The sequence below is a fragment of the Mandrillus leucophaeus genome, unplaced genomic scaffold (assembly GCF_000951045.1).
Source record: "Mandrillus leucophaeus isolate KB7577 unplaced genomic scaffold, Mleu.le_1.0 Scaffold324, whole genome shotgun sequence".
Classification (NCBI taxonomy): domain Eukaryota; kingdom Metazoa; phylum Chordata; class Mammalia; order Primates; family Cercopithecidae; genus Mandrillus; species Mandrillus leucophaeus.
This window is the reverse complement of record NW_012103410.1, coordinates 2,270,036-2,293,597: the sequence shown is the minus strand read 5'-3', so window position 1 is coordinate 2,293,597 and position 23,562 is coordinate 2,270,036. Positions and strand designations below refer to the sequence as shown.

Sequence of the window (23,562 nt, the reverse complement as noted above, 5' to 3'; positions counted from 1 at the left end):
TATATATATTTTTTGAGACAGAGGCTCCCTCTGTCACCCAGGCTGGAGTGCAGTGGCGCAATTTCAGCTCACTGCAATCTCTGCCTCCTGGGTTCAAGCAATTATCCTGCCTCAGCCTCCTAAGTAGCTGGGATTACAGGTGTGCCCTACCACATCCAGCTAATTTTTGTATTTTCAGTAGAGACAAAGTTTCTCCATGTTGGCCTGGCTGGTCTCAAACTCCTGACATCAAGTGATCCACTTGCCTCAGCCTCACAAAGTGCTAGGATTACAGGCGTAAGCTACCATGCCTGACCAGAAGGCTGTCAAGACAAAACATATTCTTTTCCCAAGAGACCAGACTCAAAAGTCATGTGACAAGTCAATTTCTAAGAGAAAGGAAAGGAACATGGGAAAAAGCAGGGAGGGAAAAAAATCAATCACAGTGAATTACTATTTCTTTTTTGGAAGATACAACAATATTTACATTATCCAAATCATCAACTCATGCAATAATCCAGTACTGAATTTGCAAATGGTATACAATGCATTCATTTATCCGACATATATATTAAATGCCTATGTATGTCAACAATGCTAGTGATGCAATAACATAGAAGACAAGCGTTGCCCTAAAGATGTCTTCAGCCTCCACACAACGGAAGGCAAGCACGCAGCAGTACAGCAGGATGAAAGCCATATGTCTTGAGTTGGTAAAAATATGGTTCTCTGGCATTTAGACAAGGAAAAGCTGTCCTCCAAACTGTGCAAGGAGTGGGGTGTCGGGCAGCAGAGGAGGCTTCATGATGGTGACATGTATGGTAAGTCTTGCAGGCAGACAGGTTTTAAACATGATTCTTCATGTGCAGGAAAAGAGCATCCCATGGGGCATGAACAATAGGTCTAAGTCTACTGAGAGGGCTTTGGGAACATCTATCACTAAAGTAAGTTTTCCTTCCAGTGACAACTAGTCAGTGATGCTCAAAATCCGTCAAAGGAAAACTGTAGAAGTGAAAGCAGGCAGACAGCTCCCTTCTCAGGAAACAGAAATTCCAACATCTGCTTCTAAACTCCACTTAAAGAAATAGACATATGTTGCTACAAGGCTAGAAAAAGGATGGTATAAAAACGCAGCAAAGGGCAGTCAGTGGGCACCTTTCTGGAAGGCATCTGACAAGCAGCTTCTCTTCCTGTGTATACACACAGTCAAACCCTGGCCTCTGTATTGAGCAGTGCAGATTGGAGTTCAGCAGCTTTGTAGGAGTTGGTAAGTAGGACACATAACTGCTTAGCCTAACATACCCACTGGTGTTCCTTCTTCCATAGCTGAGGGTTAAAACTTACTAAACTAATTCCTCAAAAATTTATATCACAAAGTCTGGAGAGAACTTAGAGCTTCTGTTTTCTTTTGTACATATGAATTTTGTGTTTTGCATTTTTCCCCCTATGCTTCCATTTCAGAGAAAACTTACTTCTGGCCGGCTGTTTTTTTCACCAGGAAGCAAAGGAAACAATGAGTTTCTCTGCTGTCTCATTATCACTCATCCTTGGGAATCCTCTGAAACAACTACAATAGGCACTCAGATTTGGTCTCTTTCCATTTGTCAGCCAACCCAGCCAGGCAAGATAAGCAAATTTATGCATGCATGTCCTCTAGTTTTTCATCTTGAAAACGTTTTTAAACCAACACCCACCCAGGAGGCCTTGCCAATCTTATCAACGCCTATTTACACAAAGCCTAAGAATGTTTCCTGTTTCTTGCCTAAGGTAGTGCTGAGTTTAAGCACAAGTGAAGTGGGTTTATGATTTCAGTCTACAAACAGCACATTTAATTTCTGCACTGCTTTGCTTCTGCTCGAAAGCAATCACTTCATGTCACTATACTGGCCCTTCTTCAATCCAGACTCTGCTTTGCAAAGGCTGGCACACTAAAGGCAGGCTACCCTGAAGCTAGGTATTGAAGACTTTTTGTAACCTGTGTTTGCCATATTCTAGTAAAACTCATAACATTCACTGCTCCATAACATATGCTACTGCTTTTTCAGGCTTTTCACAATGTTGTAAGCATTTACTCCAATTCAAAAGAAAATGCTGATGGGAAAGAAACAGATTTTTAATCTATTTAAATGTTAGCTATTTTATACTATAGAAGCTGAAAAAATACACATGTAAGATATCACTCAAACCTTGATGTAAATTGGACTCTTTCTTTACACAGCTTTCCTCAGGTGAACTTATTTCATATTTGCAAATACTTTGAATTTTGCAATCTTGAAAGCAAAATTCTTAAAACACTAGACTCCTATAACTCAAAGTATCCTTTGTTTCTGAAGTAAATGTTATGATATATCTGTATATATCAAAATGGGATTTGTTTATCTCTAACAAATGTTTATGGAGGGCCTACTATGTGAAATGCAGTTTGGGGCACTGGGAATGTGGCAGTTAACAAAAGAGATTAAAAATCTGGCCTTAAAAAACTGATGCTCAAGGGGAAGTCCTATATAGCTGACAAAATAAATAAATGAAACATACAGGCTATTGAATAGGGAGAGATTAGGTAGAATAATGAAATAAGAAAGAGGGTAGAGAGTTGGGGATGGTGTGCGATCTTAATAAGGCTGCTCAGGGAGACCCTTTTGTGAGGTAATATTTAAGCACCGGGGGGTGGGCATATATGGCCCTAAAGAAGGAGTGTCCTGGAAGAAGAGCAAGTTCAACAGCTGGGGTGGCTGGGGTGGGGTGAGCAAGAGGAAGAGCAGGAGAGGAGACATCCGAGAAGTGAGAGGGGACACAGTGCAGAGGACTGGAGGCCATGGCGATTGTGGGTGGAGAGCCACTGCAGAGTTTTGATTGAACTCTGAACACAATCTGGCTTACTTTTTAAAAACTGAACTAAAAGTCACATATTATAAAGTTCGCACCTTAAAATGCACGACTCATTGGTTTTTAGTAAAGTCACAAGGTTATATTGCCATTACTACTTCTAATTCTAGAACATTTTCATCACCCCAAAAAGAAATGCCATACTTAGTAGTCACTCCCCTGCCCCACTCATTGCCAGCCCCTGGCAACCACTCTTCTGCTTTCTGACTCTATGGATTTGCCTACTCTGGACATTTCATATAAATGGAATCATACCATATGTGGCCTTTTGCATGTGATTACTTTACCTGGATTTCTGGCTGCTGAGATGAGAACAGGCTGAAGGGAGGCAAGGACAGAAGCTGGGATGGCGGCAAAGGGATGAATACAAGAACTCAAGTGGGAGTTGAGAGGGGCTTGAAACAGGATGGGAGGTGAGATGGTAAGCAAAGGGAGGATCCTGGGCACATTCAGATGGGTTGGATGTGAAGTACGAGAGAAAGAAAAGCCAAGGACAATGCCCAGGGTTTTGGCCTGAGCACCTGGAAAGTTGGAGATGATGCCTATGAAGAGTCTAAGATTCCTGGAGGGGCAGGCTGGGAAGAAATACCAGGGGCTGGATTTTGAAACTGTGGACTAAATCTTGGATGTCTATTACCTTACCAAGTGAAGATGCTAAAAGGAGAGCTGAATATAAGTCTGGAATTCAAAAGAAAAGTCTGGATCAAAGATATACATTTGGGAGTTAAAGAGTGGAAGGTATTTAATACCATGAAACCTGATAAGATCAGCAAAGGAGCAAGTAGAGAAAGAGAAGAGATCTAAGGAAAGGGTCCTTGGACACATCAAGATTTATAGGTTAGAGAGATGAGGAGGAACCAACAAAAAAGACAGAAGGAAATGCCAGTAAGATGGGAGAACTACGAGAGGGTGGAGTCTTAAAACCAAGTGAAAAAGCTTATCATGGAGAAGGGCATTGTCAACTATGCCCAGTACTGCCAACAGGTCAAGCATGATAAGGACTGAGGATGAGCCTCAGGTTTAGGAACATGGCAGCCATTCACAGACCACGTGTCCTTTACCATCCTTCTTTCTCCCCTCACTCCAGCCACGCCTACCTGTGCATCTGCCACTCCTTTTTTGCAGGTGTGTTTTCCCCAGGTACAGCTTTGAAAAGAACAGTTTGAGTGGAGCAGGGTGGTTGAAAGTCTGACTGAGGTGGATTTAGGAGACAGTGATAAGAAAGGAATCAAAGCCAGGGCAATTGTCTTTGATAAGTTTAGCCGTAAGGGGATGGAGAGAAATAGCTGTAATGGGAGGTGGGGTAAAGACACGGCTTTCTGAAGATAAGAGAAATAAAAACATATTCTTATGCTGGTGGGACATATCCAGTAAAGAGGGAAATAGATGAGGAGCGAGGGAGTACAGATTTGCTAGGATTGGTTAGAGGGAACAAGATCAAATAAATTAGTTTGTCAAATAATCAGCAATTAAAATAGAAAACATCCACTGGTCCGTGGAAAAACAAACAAGGAAAGCTATTTTTCTCCCAGGGGACACAAGAACCACCATCATTTAAAATTACCTGGATCCACTTTTTAAGGGTGAAGGTATAAATTATATGCAAAGTGTCAACACTGGGGAGTCAACAAGACCCAAGCTCAAGAACCATTACCAGTTGCAACAGTCTAGACACTTCTTTGGACCTCAGTTTTCAGTCTGCAACGTAGTGATTAAAACAACCTGTCCTCTTTACCTTATAGAATTGATGTGATGATCAAATGAAATACATAAACCTTGTCTGTAAACACTTACGTGTGATGTCCATGTAAGGCATTTTTAAGTGCTACTATATCGAAAAGAGTTAGATATGCCTGTTCTTACTCCAACACTTTCTACATAGAAATAATTCAGCTCCAAGAAGGGGAAAAAAGGCAAGCTGAAGAGTTTTTAGAAGAATAATTAACTAAGGCATAGAAAAAGAGAAGCTTTCTGGTTATATATTGTATTGAAAACACACTCAATAAGTTGTACATGAACTCTGCCTTAATTTCCTAATTTCCTCCTTTTAAAAATTCAACAACAACAACAACAACAATAAAACCTTCTTAACTTTAGCTGAGCCTGGGGCAAAAAAAAGAAGTACATTAAACTTGACTGTAGGTCTGAAGCAAGGACCATGCAGACGACGTGACCGAACGCCTTTCCATGAAGCTCTCTTATTTTCTGTGTTCCCAGCCACCTGCCAGGATCAACTCCAATAAAAGAACAATCTGATCCTTGGCTTCTTGCCCCATAGGAGACATTAGTAGGTGTTTCAAAGAAGTTTCTGATTATCATTTTCACTTGATTAATTTTCTATTCTGGATGCTTAGCATATGGACCATAGCTCTCTGCAAGGAAAATATACTTTGCAGGGTCTCCTGATCTAGCCATTAACTGTTCTATTTCTTCTGGTAAAGTAAGACACAAAAGTGTGTACTTATGTTTTCTAATGAAGGAGAGTGTTCATCTTCATCAAGGAATTGGTAGGTTAACATAATGAATTCTTAGACAGAATTTAAAGTAGACACCAAAGTTGAATCAATCTTTTTTCTCAACTTCCCTCTCACACTTGATTAGAAAACTTAGGTGAGAACTTAGCTGGCCTTAAACCTCACAAGATTGTAAAGGAAAATGTGAAAGACAAGATATATAAGGGAATACACATTCACACCACATAAATGCATGTGAAGTCACTTTCCTTTAAAATATGTCTGTGTCCCCTCATGTATGGAGCCACTTGGCAAAGGAGTTAGAGCTTCATTGTGAAATCTATGTGAACACTTGATGTAAAATCAATAGGGAAAAAGCCTATTTTTTTCTAATTATAAAGGTATCTTTGTATCTGCATTTATGACGTATCAATTGTATATAAAGAACATACTGGATATTATGTATTTAGTCAGAATTCTAATCTCCCACTATAAACTCAATTCCTCTTATTTACATAAAATAATTCACTTTATAATGATTTACATTCCAAAGTTACTAGGAACAAATTATTCTGATAGGTGTGCGTATCTACCTTAAACTCCCTCTCAGTCACATACTCCAGTGTTATTGGGGAAGGACTTATTTTGAATAAGTTATTTTCTTTAATTAAAACATATCATTTAAGGGGCTGGGAGCAGTGGCTCACACCTGTAATCCCAGCACTCTGGGAGGCCAAGGCAGGTGGATCACTTGAGGTCAGGAGTTCAAAACCAGCCTGGCCAACATGGCGAAACTCTGTCTCTACTAAAAATACAAAAATTAGCCGGGAATGGTGGCACGCGCCTGTAGTCCCAAGCTACTCGGGAGGCTGAGGCATGAGAATTGCCTGGACCTGGAGGCGGAGGCTGCAGTGGGCCGAGATTACACCACTGCATTCCAGCCTGGGTGACAGAGTGAGACCCTGTTTCAAAAAAACAAAAACAAAAACAAACATAAACCATATCACTTAAGGGGAGCATGTCATTTCAAACATCAGTTTTGAGTTGAATATTTTTTAATAAGGCATTATCATAATACATGGTCCCCTAAATAATGTTATTAGAGTTAATAATATAATTAATATATTAACATAATTATTAATATGCTAACTAACCTTGATTAGTTAGGGTTATTATCATTATACATCATAAAATCTCTATAAAGTCAGAATTTGCTGAAGAGCATGCAGCTATTCACCCTCACTCTAGGTGGAACCAGGCTACACATTTTCTCAGATGGCTGTCTGCCTCTTAGAACTTTTCTGTGTCCTTTGCTTTGTCAGGAGGTCTATGGGTGGCTGCTTGCTCCTATCAGCAGTCTATGTTGAGCAGGCTCCCCTATCTCTGTACAGCTATCTTATGATTCTAAAGGAGGCAGAAAGACCCACAAAGTGAAATCGTTCTGCCACGTCCCAGCTGCATGGTTCTGGACACACCACAGAACCTCTTTAGGAATTCATTTCCTTATCTATACAGTGAAAGAACTGGCCTGAATGATCTTTAAGTTCCCATCCAAACCTGAGATTTTACAATGAATATTGCTGAGAACTGAAAAAACGAATTCTAAGTTTATTAGAACTGTGTCCAAAGAAAGAATATAGAAACTCTGAGTAAGGGTTTCAAAGGTTCCTATGCTTTAGTGAACAGAATTTATAGCATCTTATTTTTGTTACATCATGGACTTTTGGGTCTTCTGAGTTCTCTGTTATATTTCCAATAAATGAGGCTCCTCATTGGATAAATCATGTCCAGATACATGAGACAGGATCACATTAAGAGCTTTTGAAAAAAAGAAAATTAAATATGATCTTTTTTTTTTTTTTTTTGAGACGGAGTTTCACTTTTGTTGTGCAATGGTGCGATCTCGGCTCACTGCAACCTCCGCCTCCCAGGTTCAAGAGATTCTCCTGCCCCAGCTTCCCAAGTAGCTGAGACTACGGGCATGCACCACCCACGCCCAGCTAATTTTGTATTTTCAGTAGAGGCGGGGTTTCACCAAATAGGCCAGGCTGGTCTCTAACTCCTGACCTCAGGTGATCCACCCACCTTAGCCTCCCAAAGTGCTGGGATTATAGGCATGAGCCATGGCACCTGTCCAAACATGATTCTTAAATATACTTCTACATAAAAGATAAGAATTCAAGAAGAATTCTTCAAATATTCAGAGTGAATTATTCCTTAATGAACACTTTTGCTTCCAAACACATTTCCATTTTATATACCAACAAAATGACAGTGCATACTAAAAAACAATTTACCTATAACTACATCGTGACCATCCACCAAGCCAGCAGAGAAGAGCTCCTGAGATACACCATCTGCTGTATCTGTCCAAATGTGAAATGAGTATGTATTAGTAACTATAACATAAAAATCAACAACCCAGTACAATGTAAAATATATATATTTCATTTACGAAAATCATCCATGAGTTTTAATTCAACAATTCAGACTCTATTGAGAAAATCAGAAGCAACATGAAATACATTTTGCCACGTGCCGTTTGCATCTTGCTATTTATTCAACAGAAGTTACACAAAATTATTTTTTCCATTTTTGGTGAAATAAAACACTTGTGCCCTCTGGCTACTATCTGAATTAATCTTCAAATGTGCCTCCGGAAGTTATAACTGTTCCCTATCACACTGCTTCTCTTTCCTGCCAAGGTTAATCCCACCCACCATCATCAATCCTTTTCTATCATTAGTAGCTATGCAGTGAATTTACAGCAAAGGTTGAATGGGTAGCATCTGATATAACCTTGCATGTTGTACAAACAGCCTATGAGCTTGCTGGACTATTAAGACGAGCTATTTAAATGTATGCTATTAAGAAACTCCTTTAACATGACATTGATCATTTGATAGCAATGGATACACTGTCTTAGAAAAATGTGGCTGAATAAAATACCGTACTTTCTCAATGATAAGTGACAGGAGTTCGCAGTCTCCTAAGGATAGGACTAAAGAGGCCGTGGCCAGTGAATACAGCTGGAATTACTTAATTGAAAGGTTACGAATGAACATGATAACACTGTAACCTTCTATTTGAAGGCTTTGTAAAGAGAAACTGATAAATTGCAATGTGCTCAGGAGAACTGTTAGAAACCCCCACGTTTTCACAACGGAGCTCACTTGGTTCAAGGGAGCTGACTTGGTCCCCAGGGACTTCGGATATTCTCACAAATATTTAGAACTGTAGCTTGATAAGAAGAAACTGGCTCAGCAGGCTGTAACACTCTTGATGGGGGTTTGACAGAAATGTCTTCCAAAGTCAGGGGGCACCTGAAAGTACAGCTGCTAAATCAGATGAGCATCTAAACAGAATTGCAGTTTGTGACACCAAAAGCTGCCCTAAACATAAACTGCGTTTCATTACTTCATCTGTGCTTCAGATGTGGTGACTATGTAACTGGGCCGGTGTGTGTGTGTGTGTGTGTGTGTATCTGTGTTTGCATGTGTGCATACACATGTGAGTGTGCAGCTGGAGGTACATTTGTGTTTCACAATTCTTGGGGTTTAAAGAGCTTGCCCAGTGTCTGACACATAGTAAATACTCAATAAACAGTAACTATGATGATGATGCAGCAGCCAAAGATCATTTGAAACACACTTTACACTTTATACCTCCAGAGAAACTGTGGTATTCTGCCTTTTTACTGATTCCATTTCATAATGAAGTCATAATGAAATGGAATAAAATGAAGTAAATGGCAAAGAAATATACAGGAATCTTACTAAACTATAAAGTTCCATATAAGATGAGCTTGTCTTAGGCTTTGTCCTTTTTGCTAGCAGTACAAAAAAACACTTTGGCCCAGTGCAACGGCTCATATCTGTAATTCCAGCACTTTAGGAGGCCAAGGCGAGATGACTGCTTGAGCCCAGGAGTTACAGACCAGTCTGGGTAACATAGGGAGACCCCGTCTCTACAAAGCATAAAAAAATTAGCTGGGCATGGTGGCAGGTACCTGTGGTCCCAGCTACTTGGGAGGCTGAGTGGAAGGATCACTTGAGCCTGGGAGGTCAAGGCTGCAGTGAGCGCCAGCCAGGGTGACAGAGTGAAACCCTGTCTATTTTTAAAAAGGAAAAGAAAAAAAATAAACACCTTATAAAGTCTCTTCATGATGAAATGATCCCATAATCATGGAAGTTAGGGTAGCATAATGAGAGGCGCTACTCTGAACATGATGTAGCTTTCTGAAGCTGCCAGAACATTCAGCCTCATAACTGGCATCTTCCTGGATGTTACCCAAATCTGTACAGAAATAAGTGAACTGAATTAAAGAACCTAACACCTAGTAGGCATTGGGCAGATAGCAAGCAATCATTCATTATATTTCTACTGAATGGTCATCTGCTGAAGCATTTGGATGTGTTACCCATCATTTCTAAAGCATCAGTAAGATCTTACACTTAAGTAAAGAGCTATAATCACAGAAGGTAGCCAAAAATGAAATAATCAAAGCTGCATTGAGGGATAGCACTAAAACAGTACCAAAATGACTGACATTCCCAAATGATTAAAGCATACAGCATGTCCTACTGTTTTCAGGACTCCTGGGCACCAGATGAGTCATGCCAAAATGGCAAACAGGTACCGCTGGCTGATCCAAATGGGAAATATTCCATATCTGCATGTGTGCCATTAGGCATTTTGTATGCATGGAAGTAAGATACCAGTAATAGTTCAGAACAGAAATGTGAAATAACTTATTTCATGTTTCATTAGCAATGTATTTTTCTTTAAGCTGTTTAACATCCCTGGTGCCTAAACAGGATAAATATTCATGTATTAATTTCTGGTTTCCAGAGCACATGGGACACACTAAACACAAAGGGCTTGTCCTCAAGTGAGGAAAGAACATATTTTATGTGTTTACATTACACATTTTGTGCCATATACGCTTATTCACGTGTATATACAGCACAAGCATAATGCATGTGGACTGCACACAGATTTACTGCAAGCCAAGTCTGAAATACAGACAGCATCAATAGTCACAGAAGTGCAGTGATATATGCATAGCGCTTCCTTCAATAATGGGCCTGTGCTCTGCCGCCCAGTGAAGGCTGGCTGGCATTAGGCAGACAATGCTATGGGTTCTGTCTGTGCAACAGAAGCAGGGACTGTTAATCTAAATGTGGCAAAGGCAGCTGCCAAAGCCAGTGCCAATGGCCCAATATTGCTGATAGGGCCATGTTACCCGCAAAAGTCCTGAGCTCATATTCACTTCTTTGTTACCTCTTAAAATTAAAATTGATTTTCATTGCCATAGTCAATTTTAAACAATCAGATGTAAAGAAACAACCTTAAAATAAGAATCTGTTCTTTCTACTTGCTGTACTTGCAACATTTATTATATAATTACTAGATTTTATCACAGCATGGCCTGGTCAATATTTTTATATTATGACAAAATAGATAGCTTTTTGACAATACTACCTGGTGCTGTACAATTTCATAAACCAACTCTAAATTGTCAAAGATGGATATCTCCGGAAAGAAAGATCAATTAGCAAATCCACTAGGGCCTTATGTCCATTTATTCATTGAGACAGAGTCTCGCTCTGTCACCCGGGCTGGAATGCAGTGGCACAATCTTGGCTCACTGCACCCTCTGCCTCCCAGGTTCAAGTGAGTCTCTTGCCTCAGCCTCCCAAGCAGCTGAAACTAGAGCTGTGCACCATCACACCCAGCTGGTTTTTGTATTTTTAGTAGATAGGGGGTTTCACCATGTTAGCCAGGCTGGTCTCACACTCCTAGCCTCAACTGATGCCCTGCCTCAGCCTCCCGAAGTGCTGAGATTACAGGTGTGAGCCACCGTGCCTGGCCTGTACATTTATTTTAAAAAGATATTTCATATTTTAGTTTAATTCAAATATACCAGGAATCCTGAAATCTTTGCATTTATAGAAGACTAGTAATCAGGGACCAGTAAGCCTATGGCCAAGCATTGCCCAGGAATATTTTGTTTAGCTAGTGGCCTTTGTAAAATTAAAAAAAAAAAACAAACAAAAAGAAACTACTGAACATGAGTGAAATTAGATAGGAGATCCTCCAGTTTCCTGAAGTGCACACTACTCACTTTGGTTTCTGTGGACATCTGAGTTTGTGTCTTCCTGCAGGTAATAACCACAGGGTGTCAAAGAGTTTACTGATGGGCCACCTAACAAGCTAGAAAGTTCTTGTACTTTGGAGTTTTCAAAATTTTAGTAAATACTCCCCAATGGAGGCTTCACATAATCTGAACTCAGATCACAGAAGCAAAGTATGTTACCTTTTTGTATGATCCCACTGTTTGCTGCTCATCCCTCATTAGGATTGTGGTATGCTTCTCATTACATTCATCATCATTTGCTTTAGGGCCTGCATTACCATAGCAATACTTATTTTCACGGTTGAGCTAATATATCTAACTTATATTTGTATGTATACTGTGCCGCATGTGTCACTGAGATTCACGCGGTCAGTCATGATTTGGTTTGGAATCCTTAGAAGTATCAAAAGTCCTTCCTTCCATCTATCTCTCCTTCCTTCCTTCATTATTAAACAAAGCAGTTTTAAATAGCAAATTATAACCACATGCTTGTAATCAATTTCTGTAATGTTCTTTGAGACAATAAAATAATAACTTCAATTAAAACTTACCTCTTCCTGGAGTAAACTCAAATCGTATGTCATTAAGTTCCTTTCTGGAGTTTCTGAAATACATAACACATAATACATTAAAGTCCAGCGAAGCAGAGTTTAGTCGAACTTGCATGTATTCAGATTTTCACAAGATGCTACTAACATGTGGAAACATTTTACAGTTTGAGGTTACCTCCAAGTATTTTGTTAACTGGGAAAGATAGTTATGACAATAATAATGAAGAGATTTGTTTGATTGAATTTACCTTATACAAACATGCTTGTATCACAAAATTCCAAAAACAAAATGTTCATTTTATAAAATCTGCACTAAACAGGAAACCTTGAATATAATTTCTTTTTTTTTTTTTTTTTGAGACAGAGTTCCACTCTTGTTGCCCAGGCTGGAGTGCAATGGTGCAATCTCATTGCAACCTCTGTCTCCCAGGTTCAGCCTCCTGAGTAGCTGGAATTACAGGCATGTGCCACCACGCCCGGCTAATTTTTTGTATTTTTAGTAGAGATGGGATTTTTCCATGTTGGTCAGGCTGGTCTCAAACTCCTGACCTCAGGTGATCCCCCCAGCCTCGGCCTCCCAAAGTGCTGGGATCACAGGTATGAGCCAACACACCCGGCCAATATAATTTCATTAAAAATTTCAGAAGCCTTCAGTCTAAAATAAATGGTATCCACTGTATTTTTCATATTTTTTCTTGAAAAATAGTATTTTATTAAATCATTTTTAAAAGTGAAACAAACAGGGAAGATGGTCTCAGTGACAGAATTCAAGAAGCACTACACATTAAATCATGTAGCACACCACCAAGAAAAAGGTACACACTTAGTAGTTTAAAATTTTATCTAAATTTAAAAGTTTTATATATTCAGTGGGCAATTTTGCAACATTTTGCCCCAGGAATATATAAAACTTTAAGTAACTGTAAAGGCTTACATAAAACTGAAAAATATATATGTACATGCAATTTAAAAATTAAATGGCACAGGGAGATATGAAATACATAAATATCTGAGACACAAGTTTTCCATTCAAATTAATTTTAAGAAATGATAATAAGGGGCAGTGAGCTATAATTAGAATAGTTTCAAATTCTTGTAAGAACACTAAAATATTATAAGTATCAACAGATGCTGTAAGTAAGGTTAACAAAAACATCTTAAGAAATTGCAGTAGAAGCCGGGCACGGTGGCTCACGCCTGTAATCCCAGCACTTTGAGAGCCTGAGGCAGATGGATCACTTGAGGTTAGGAGTTCGAGACCAGCCTGGCCTACATGGTGAAACCCCATTTCTGGGAGTGGTGGCACATCCCTATAATCCCAACTACTCAGGAAGCTGCGGCAGGAGAACTGAAACCCGGGAGGTGGAAGTTGCAGTTAGCCGAGATCACACCACTGCACTATGCACGACAGAGCAACAGTTTGTCTCATTAAGAAAGGAGAGAGCGAGCGAGCGAGAGAGAGAGAGAAAGTTGCAGTAGGAAACATGAACTAGTATTAGCTCAGCCTCTGAAAGTGTCTAAGACAGAGTCAGAGACGGCCTGAATACCCATCCTGGAACATCGGGAAATTGAGCATCTGCACTCTGAAGCTCTGTGTAAAACCTCCCGGTCTCTGTGAACCATGCCCAAACCACAGTGAAGCTTGTCTCTGGGCCCTTTTTGGTCCACAGCCTGATTTTGGTTCTTTATGTCCTACCACATCCAACCACACTAAGAGTGAGGGAGCCCACAATGATGCACAGGGCATGGCACTTGCTGAAAGAATGCCCTTTTCCTCGGTGTCTAGAAAGTCAGCCCAAGTCTCCCACCTTTCCATAAACAAAACAGGGAGAAGTAAAGGGCCAAGAACTCAAGACATGTCCAAGCCCACACCCAGATATGAGAGCCTTGGACCTTGAACTTTGCATCTCCCCTCAGGTTTCCCCAACCTTGACTTTATCACTACTCCCCTCAGGGCTAAAATGGGACCAGGGACTGCAGCAGTTTCTATAACTGTGCTTCTTTTAGGACCTGTGGATATCTGAAAACTGTGAAAATTGTGGATCCTCACCCTAAAAGAAAGTAGATATAGCAGTCCCCCTTTATCTTTGGTTTCATGTTCCATGGTTTCGGTTACCCATGTCAGTATAGTAAAATATTTTGAGAGACAGACCACATTCACATATCCTTTATGACACTATATTGTTGTAATTGTTCTATTTTATTATTATTTCTTGCTGTTAATCTCTTACTGTGCCTAATTAAGCTTTATCATAAGTAAGTATGTATAGGGAAAAACATACTGCATAGATGGTTCAGTACTATCTTTGGCTTCAGTTATCCACAGCGGTTTTGAAACGTACCCTTGCAAAGATACGGAGGGACTACCACACATAACTTAATGCGCAAAATTTTAGATAACTACAGAGGATTCAGAAATCATCTTAGACCCCAGACTAAAGAACCCTGCCTTGGAGGTGGAGTGTACCACTCACAACAGTGCCTACAGTGGGAGGACGGTTTGCGTGCTGCATTGTTTAAACAGCTTAAACTTTCTTTTCATTTATTTATTTTTTTGAGATGGGGTTTTGCTCTGTCGCCTGTCACCCAGGCTGGAATGCAGTGGCAAGATCTTTGCTCACTGCAACCTCTGCCTCCCAGGTTCTAGCTAGCAATTTTCCTGCCTCAGCCTCCCAAGCAGCTGGGACTACAGGAGTGTGCCACCAAGCCCAGCTAATTTTTTGTATTTTCAGTAGAGATGGGGTTTCACCATGTTGGTCAGGCTGGTCTTGAACTCCTGACCTCAAGTGATCCGGCTGCCTTGGCCTCCCAAAGTGCTGGGATTACAGGCGTAAGCCACTGCGCCTGGCAAAGTTTCTTAATAAACCACCAATGTCACCACTGCACATTTACTTAGTGCTTTCATATATATCAGCAGTTCTCAAACTTTTTGGTCTTAGAACACTTTTATGTTCTTAAAAAGTACTGAGGACCCCTAAAGAGATTTTGTTTATATGGACTATATCTATCAAAGTTTACTGTATTAGAAATTAAAATTGATAATTAAAAAATATTAATTTATTTGAAAATGACAATAACCCCATTATATGTTAATGTAAACTTTGTATGAAAAATTACTTTCCTTTTCAAAATGAAAACAAGTCAGTGAAAAAGAGCCCACTGTTTCACATTTTTGTAAACCTCTATAATATCGGGCTTAGGATAGCTCGAATCTTACAATTGTTTCTGCAATCTGCTGCAATGTCGAATGTTATAGAGACAGGAATTGAAAAATTCCACGGAACATGTGTGAAAGAGTGAAAAAGGCAAGTAATTTCTTGCTATTATTATAAAAATCGTTTTGACCTCATGGGCTCCCTGAAAGGGTCTCAAGGACTCCCAGGGTCACTGGACTACATTTTAAGTAACACTAATATATAAATGTGTACACATACATATGTATGTACACTATAATTAAATGAGATATGATATATAATATATATCACACATAATCTCATTTAATTTCAATAATTAACCTTTGAGATATGCAAAGAGGTATTATTTGTTTTCCATTTTTTCCATGATTGTGTTCAGCAGCTTCTCCAAGTTTACAAATTTAATGAATGGCAGAGTGAAGGCCAATAATTCCATACTGAGGGTACCAAATACAAACAGAAATGCTCAATTCCTTTAAGATAAAGCAATATTATTCTCCAAGATTTTGCATGTTCCCATAAAACAATTACCAAGCATTCATTTCCTCAATAGTCTTGGTTTTGTGTGCTGTATATGAGCAATGATTCACTTCAAACTAAAGTAGTCCAATAAGAAAACAACCATGAGGAAAGCAAGTATTTATAATGTATTTAATAATAAAATGACAGGAAAAAAATGAGGAATTTGATTGGACATTAATTTGTGTCCTTGTTCATTTCCTCTCTTCTTTTCCATCGGTCTTATTTAAAGAAATTTATTCTAGTAAGGTCATGAGAGGTGTAAGAACTGTACCCAGAATATCATTATGCATATCCTGATGCTTCAAATATTAATAACACAAAAAGTAATATCCAACACTCATAATCTCTGTCTATATCAACTGTGGTTCAAGTTATGGAGGCTGCATAGTCAAGTCATTCCTTTATGACTCTGAACCTAAAATACTCGCCTTTGAAAAGATCACAGTGATTGATTATGAGTAGTAGACTTGTCCCATCAAGATGAAATATAGTTGGAAAAATGCCTAATTGGAGCGAACTACTGAAGGTCATCCTTTTATAAAGAATTAATCTTTTCAGACTCATACTTAACACCTTTAATTGAAAGTACATTTACTTTAATTGATATGGCACAGGACACTCTTGATTTCAGGGAAGCTGAAAATAGGTATGATTTAAGGCCAGAAACTAAGTCTGTGCAACTTTATAGAGGAAATGATAAAAACTTGAGAGTAACAGTTTCAACACTCAGGCTGCCTTTGATAATTTTTATTAAAAATCCTTTTAACCCTAAAATAAAAACTCTTAAATTTGGTAAGGTACAGCCCCTTATAGCTCATTGCACTGAAAATGCAAATGCATACAGAACTCAGACAGGATATTTACTTTTTTTTTTAAGTAGCTGATACAATCATATGGCTTAAAAATTAAAAGGTACAATAGGGCATTAAATATTCTGTGAAAATTGGCCCTCTCACTCCTGTCACCCAACTACCTGGTTGCCCTTCCAGGGGCAATCAGTGTTTTACGAATTTGGTGCATACTTCTTGATATTTTATGCATGTACTAGCAAATATACACACATCCTGAATACAAATGATAGCACAGTATATCCACTGTTTTATATCTTGCCTCTCTTTTAACATAATACCATCTTGGAATTTCTCCATGTTAGTTTGTAGAGAGTTTTCTCATTCTTTTCTTTATAACTACATAGTCTTCTCTGGGATGCTACAGCCTTTTTTCACCAGTTCCCATCCTATGAACAGATTGTTTCCAATCTTTCACTATTATAAAGAGTGCTTCAATAAATAACCTTATTCTTATGTCATTCTGCATAAATCGGAGTATAAAAATAAATGTCTAGAGGTGAATTGCTTGGTCAAAGGATATATGCATTTGTAATTTGACACATATTATGAAATTCCCCTTCATTTAAGTTGCACCCATTTATGCTCTTACCCACCATTTGTAAGCACTATTGCAGGAACTTTGAATAAATCAGAACGTATTAATAACCAGGGAGATGTGGGGACTGTGCCAGCTGGAAAGTTTCTTCCCCATCTAAAAGGGACAACCACTATTCAGTGCCTGCAGGTTATGGCCAGACAGGATTGGACTCAATGTTGCTCAATATTCAGATTTGTCAGAGAAGAAAGAAATTTGAAAATTTACATGACATTCCATAGTTTTAATTGTTGATACTAACTTTAAAATGCTCACACTAATGTGTGGGCCAGATTCAGTCTATTACCATTCATTAGTGAGCTCGAATATAACTTCTGCTGATAGTAATACACAAACCGATTTCTGGGGATGAAGCTTTCTGAAATGGTAAACTTCAAAGTTCTTTTTAAGGATCTACTAAAAAGAGTCATATAAATGATTACACTGACCCACAGACTGAAGGCATGGGAGAAATTAATCATGGGAAAGAAAAATAAAGCCACAGAAACCTAACCAAAAGAAAATAACAATTCATAAACTTATAAAACTGAAATTCATTTTCTTCATTGCTTGGATTCGTTCAGAGACAAGGTCTCACCTGGTGGCCCAGGTAGTACAGTGGCACACTTGTTGCTCACTGCAGCCTTGAACTCTCGGGCTCAAGCAATCCTCCTTCCTCAGCCTCCTGAGCAGCTTGAACTATGGGCATGTGCCACCATGCCTGGTTAATTTTTAAATTTTTTGTAGAGAAAAGGGTCTTGCTATGTTGCTGAGGCTGGTGTTGAACTCTGGACTCAAGTGATCTCCCTACCTCGGGATCCCAAAGTGCCAGGACTACAGGTATGAGCCATGATGCCCAGCCTGATTTTTAAAAAATGTTTAGTAATTGATGTTCAGTGCTGACAAACTTTTTTTTTTCTATGTCTGTTTAATGTGAGAAGTTCAGAGATACAGATTGGCATGCATAAAGTTTTTCTTCTTGTTCTTTCAATTCATCTTCAAGTGACACAATGAACAATCAAATGAGGCAGCTGGCTAAGAGGCTGGTAATGCAGAACACGAGTGAACACCCATCCCTTCCCGGTGGTGGAGGTGCAGAAGGCGGGTGCGATTGAAGTATATATTTTACAGGATGTAGCTTTTATCTGCACCTCTTAATGTACCGTGTCAGGACAATCTGACAGAGTTATTGCTCCTGGAGGGCTCCAAAGTCAAAATGCCAGCTCAGAACTATTTGCATCCTTCAGCCTCACATTACTGTCTCTTAGCCCATGCCAGCAGCAGTATGAGGGCACTCACACTCTAAGACCCAGAAGTGATTAAAGCGGTAGAAATCCAAAGACCACTCATTGTCAAAGAGCATCAGAAACAGTAACTGTCACTGGCATTGTGTACCCTCTACCGCAGGGATGCTCTCAAATGAGGATGAAAGGCAACTATCTCCCCGAGCTTTGAGGTTGGCAACACCACTAAGGGTATCTGTAAGAGTGCCAGGGATAGTGCTTCCCAGCGACCCAGGAGCAGTCGCTCCCTCCTAAGCAGCAGAGGATTTCTCAGACAATAGCCCTCTTCTTCCTTACTTTTGCCTGAAATTCCAGGTGAAGGTGCAGCTGTTGGTGTCCGGGGAATTTCAAAAGGATTCCCACACACTCTATTCCTAGCCTATCTCCCTGCTATCAGGAGTAGGATGGGGGCCTTTTAAACAGGCTGAGCCAGGAATTGGTCAGGACATCATTTTCAGTTCAGTCTGCCTGTTGTCCTACTCTGGGCACCGAACCAAAGTCCATCCCCGCAGTCTCAGGAGGAGAAATGGACTGTGGCTCCCAGTGAGCTGGGCAGATACTTCTGCTTCAGACAAGGAGGCCGCCTGGGGCAGGATGAGGAGATAATGTGACTTGTGCAGATGGGGATCTGAGTTCAAAACCACAAACTACTTATTTGGCCTTCTGTAACTTGTTTCCTCAACTGTGAGAGGGGGAAATAATAATTCATAGCTGCTATGGTTTGAATGTCTCCTCGAAAAGGGATGTGTTGGAAACTTCATCCCTGATGTGACTGTGTTGAGAGGCAGGGCCTAATGAGAGCTGTTTAGGTCATGAGGGCGCCACCCTCACAAATGGATTAATGCCAATTCTAAAAGCGCTTGAGGCTGTGAGTTTAATCTTTTGCTCTCTCTCACACCCTCTCTTTGCCCTTCTGCCATGGGATGACACAGCAAGAAGACCTTAAGATGGCGCATCCCTCAACCTTAGACTTCCCAGCCTCCAGAACCAAGAGCCAACACATTTCTGGTCATTATAAATTACCCAGTCTATGGTATTTTGTTTTATCAGCACAGAATGGACTAAGACAACAGCATTTCCCATCTGCTGGGACATGCTTGATGTTTTACATATGTTATCTCATTCCAAACTCAAAGCAACTCTTAAAGCAGGAACTGCTCTTATCCTCTATTATTTCAGAGACAAGGAAACTGAGGCTTAGAAAGGATAAAGAATAGATCCAACATTACAGTCTGAACAACAGAGCTGAACTAAAGCTGGAACTTTAAAAATGTCACCCATTATCTTCACCAGTGCACATCCCTTCCCCGCCTACTGGGTACACAGATAGTATTTGTTGAATAGATGAATGAATGCAGAGTTTACAAGTCTGGCTTTTATAAAGTGCCTCTCCCTGGCTTCTGTAACACCACCTCCTTCCGGTCTCCTCCAGTTCTCCAGCTGCCCTTTCTCTCTGTGCCCCAAACACTCCTCTACCTCTGTATGGCTGTCTCTTCAGTGTTAATGTTCCATCCTTCACCATTTCCCCTTCTCATTCTCTCCCTTGATGATTAACTCCAAATCCGTAACTCAATCTCACGTACCGCCCCAGAGCTGAAAATTGCTTATCAATTACCTATATGGTATCTCTCAATGCAATGTCCAAAAAGACATCAAAAGGCACAGCATCTCCAAAATAGAATGTATCACTTTTCCTCTCAGATACACTTCCCTTTCCTAGCTCCTTACGGCAGGAAGTGATGGTGATGGCCCACTATCGAGACCTGTGGGCTATACCTCCGTAAGAGTTGTCATATCATCCCTTTCTCTCAAACTTCACTGCTACTGACCAAGGTCAGGCCACCATCATCTGCCACAGATGAGAAGAAATGATTGAATAAGTAAAGAGTATTTCACACGCACTCACATATATGCATGTATACATGGCTGTCGCTATGGCTAAATCATACAACAGAAGGAAAAAGGGCTGTAAAAGGTTGAGGGAGCTGCTGTTCAGGGAATAATCCTTGGCAGATAAATGTGTATCCCTGAGGGAAAACTGTTGTATTTAATGAGGCATGAAAAGATTAGGCAATATGAGGATACACTGAAGGAATCTACAACCGAAGGGCAGAAATAAAAGAGCCACGAAGTGAAAGGGGCAGCTTCCTGTGGCCAAGCTGACGGCTGCTCTGAAGCAGCATCCTTGCTCATCCCAGGGCCTTCCTACAGCAGAGTCTTTACGTCAGAACTAGAGACTCCACTGGGAATAGAAGACTAGTCAGGTGAGCCCAATTTGGAGTTGATCCACTTACCAGCAACGACGCTCAGTAAGCCACTTCACCTCTCCAACACTCAGTTTCCTCTGCAGTAAAAAGGGGAAAGAACGCTTCCCTCGCAGATTTAACAAGCTGTGTGAAAACACTGTATGAACTCTGTGCTACTGCTATAAGCCATTATTAGGCCTTAAATTTTGAGGCACATAGAAATAGGGAAAAAAAGTCATAGTTCCGGTCCTTAACAAGTTTATGATCTTTGCAGAAAATGATGGTCAGTCTATGCAAACTATAGGGAAAAACGTTAAGTAAGTGCTTAAAAAATACCAGTAGCAAAGGAAATCTTGAACTAATTCAGAGAAAGGTGTATTCCCCTCTCTTGGCTCTCACTCTGATCCATCCTTCACACTCCTGTCAAATTAATCTTCCTCTGAGGTACAGGTCCAATCACAGAATCATATAATTTTACAACCGAAAGAGGCCTTAGAGGTCACCTAATCCATTTCTCTGATTCTTTAGGTGAAGAAACTGAAGCCAAGGAGATTAAGTGGCTTGCCTAAGATAGCACAGCTGGTTAATTCATGCCATTCTCCATAAATCATTATTGTTCACCTACTAGGTGTCAGGTTTGTGCCAGGAGCCATTTAATGGCAGAAATGACAACAGAACCTGGGACTCAGGACCTCTAGACCACTGCTCTTTACTGTAGACTGCTGGCTCTCAAACTGCAGGCAGGGTGAGAGGAGGGGCAATCTCTCAAAGGAAGGCTTTCCCCCCAGTCATATCCCTGCCTTCAGTTAAGAACTGCTGCATGCAGTGAGAGGCACTATACATGGGAAAGTGTTTTCCATGATTGATATGATGGCAGAAATTAAAATTTATATAATCAGATCTGCAGTCAATATGACAGAATGGTACCATTTAAAACATTCTAGATCAGACCCAGTGGCTCATGCCTATAACCCAAGCACTTTGAGAAGCTGAGGATGGAAGATCACTTGGGCCCAGGACACCAGCCTGGGACACACAGTGAGTTCTGGTCTCTGCATACACACACAAAATTCTAGATGGTAGATACATGTGTATTGATTACTCTTTGCACATTCCTGTATGTTGAAATGTGTTTTATAATTTTTGAAGGTACTATATACTAGAGGAGAAAAGAACCACTAAGTTTGCTGAGGCTGGAGGGTGGGTAAGGTAGGGGAAAGGAAACAGTTTGTGCCCTCTACCTGTGGCTCTAAAGGTTGAGAACCACTGCTGAACCGATCAGCACTGCGGCCCACAGCCTTGCCTGAAATCGAAGCTCTCCTGGATGTGTGGATCTCCAGCTACCATGGGCCATATGCTCCAAGGCTGTGAGAACAATAACTAAACCACATACTCTCCCCTCCTCTCCAAACTATTGCCCTTACATTTGACTTGCTGCAAAGGTGTCTTTTGGATCAGTGAGTCTTCTAAAAAGTGAAAATTCTTTTCAGCGTGCACCTCCACACACGCAGAAATATGCCCTTGGCCTAGAAAATGTAGTTAGTAGCATCTGGAATTCTAGTCTACATCAAGCCATGCAGCATCACACAGCCCCAAATCAATGTCAAATAGATCAGAAAGTCACACTGTTCCCTTTAACAACAAAAGCAGTGACTAAGTGATATACATACATGCATGTACACATACACACATATGCACACACGTACATGTACACATGTGTGCATGAGCACACACATACACAAACACGCACAAGCTTTTCTTCAAATAAGATATCTCTACATATTTTAAAGAATTTGGCCTCACACACTGGTTGTCTGCAGGTTCTTCTGCAACTGGAACCTCAGGCTTGGGACTCTGACGGTTCCCACTGGCTACCTGACAGCCTGAAGGGTCCTTTTAGGTTTGCAGTCTGCAGGGAGAAAGCAGTCTGGCTGCACAGGGTTTCACACGGCTGACCCCGACATTAGTGGTGCACATGCAAGCCTTTCATGGAGAGATTTCTGATACTCAGTCCAGGGCTGAAACATGAATACATCACATGCAGAAATATAAATAACAGACTTCCTCCCCAGCTACGAAAAAGAGTTTTCATCTAGAAGTAATCCAAACTAAGGTAAGGTGATTTTCTTTGACAGAATCCTCTGGAAAATCTCCACGCCTGCCAGGTGAAGGGCATGGCTGTTTCCTCTCCCTAACCTTACCCGCTCTTCAACCCAAACCACAAGGGTGGACTCTTTTTTTCTCTATTATATAATAGTTTCAAAAATTATGGAAAACATTTCAACATACAGGAAAGGGCAAAGAGTAATACAATGAATACACATGTGCCTACCATCCAGAATTTTTAAAATGGTAATATTTTGTCATATTTACTTCAGAGCTGAATATAAAATTTTAATAATGTTTCACCTACACAGCACAAAGTCACTTGTGTTACATCCCAGCTGTGGTAAATCAGGAGAGAACAGGGCATTATGTAAGGGTGCTGCTTCCTGTCAAGATTATGGAACTATATTGTCACGTGTAGCCAGCAGTCCTTTTCAGCATTTAGGATGTCCAGTGAATATATTTATTCAACTTATTTCCACCTATGGGGCAAAATGGAAAAGAAGTAATCATATAAAAACTAGACTCATCTTAATGGCAGGTAGAAGCAGAAACATGATAGTCTGGTCAAAGTTCAAACTTTTCTTGTAGCAGGAAAAAATGTTAATCATGCTTACTATGTAAGGGTCTCTGTAGATCACTGTTCTTTTCAATCAACTGATACAGAACCAGTCTTCATTAACATCATTTGTGCCTTTAAGTTTAGGGTGTGGTGGGTTTTACTGCAGAGAACTCACAGACTCATCATTGTCTCCATGATGGATACCTCTCTCCCATG

General features: G+C 40.2%; 1 protein-coding gene across 2 annotated transcripts in view; it reads right to left on the bottom strand.

The window, feature by feature from the left end:
* The window catches only part of STK39 (serine threonine kinase 39), a 237,794-nt gene that overhangs the window by 57,536 nt on the left and 156,696 nt on the right, over positions 1–23,562 (bottom strand). For both annotated transcript variants that reach the window (XM_011988161.1, XM_011988162.1), the window contains 2 exons: positions 12,009–12,061; positions 7,616–7,684 (listed from right to left, as the gene is read on the bottom strand). In XM_011988161.1, coding sequence (XP_011843551.1) covers positions 7,616–7,684; positions 12,009–12,061 — 122 coding nt within the window. The remainder of the gene's footprint in view (positions 1–7,615; positions 7,685–12,008; positions 12,062–23,562) is intronic.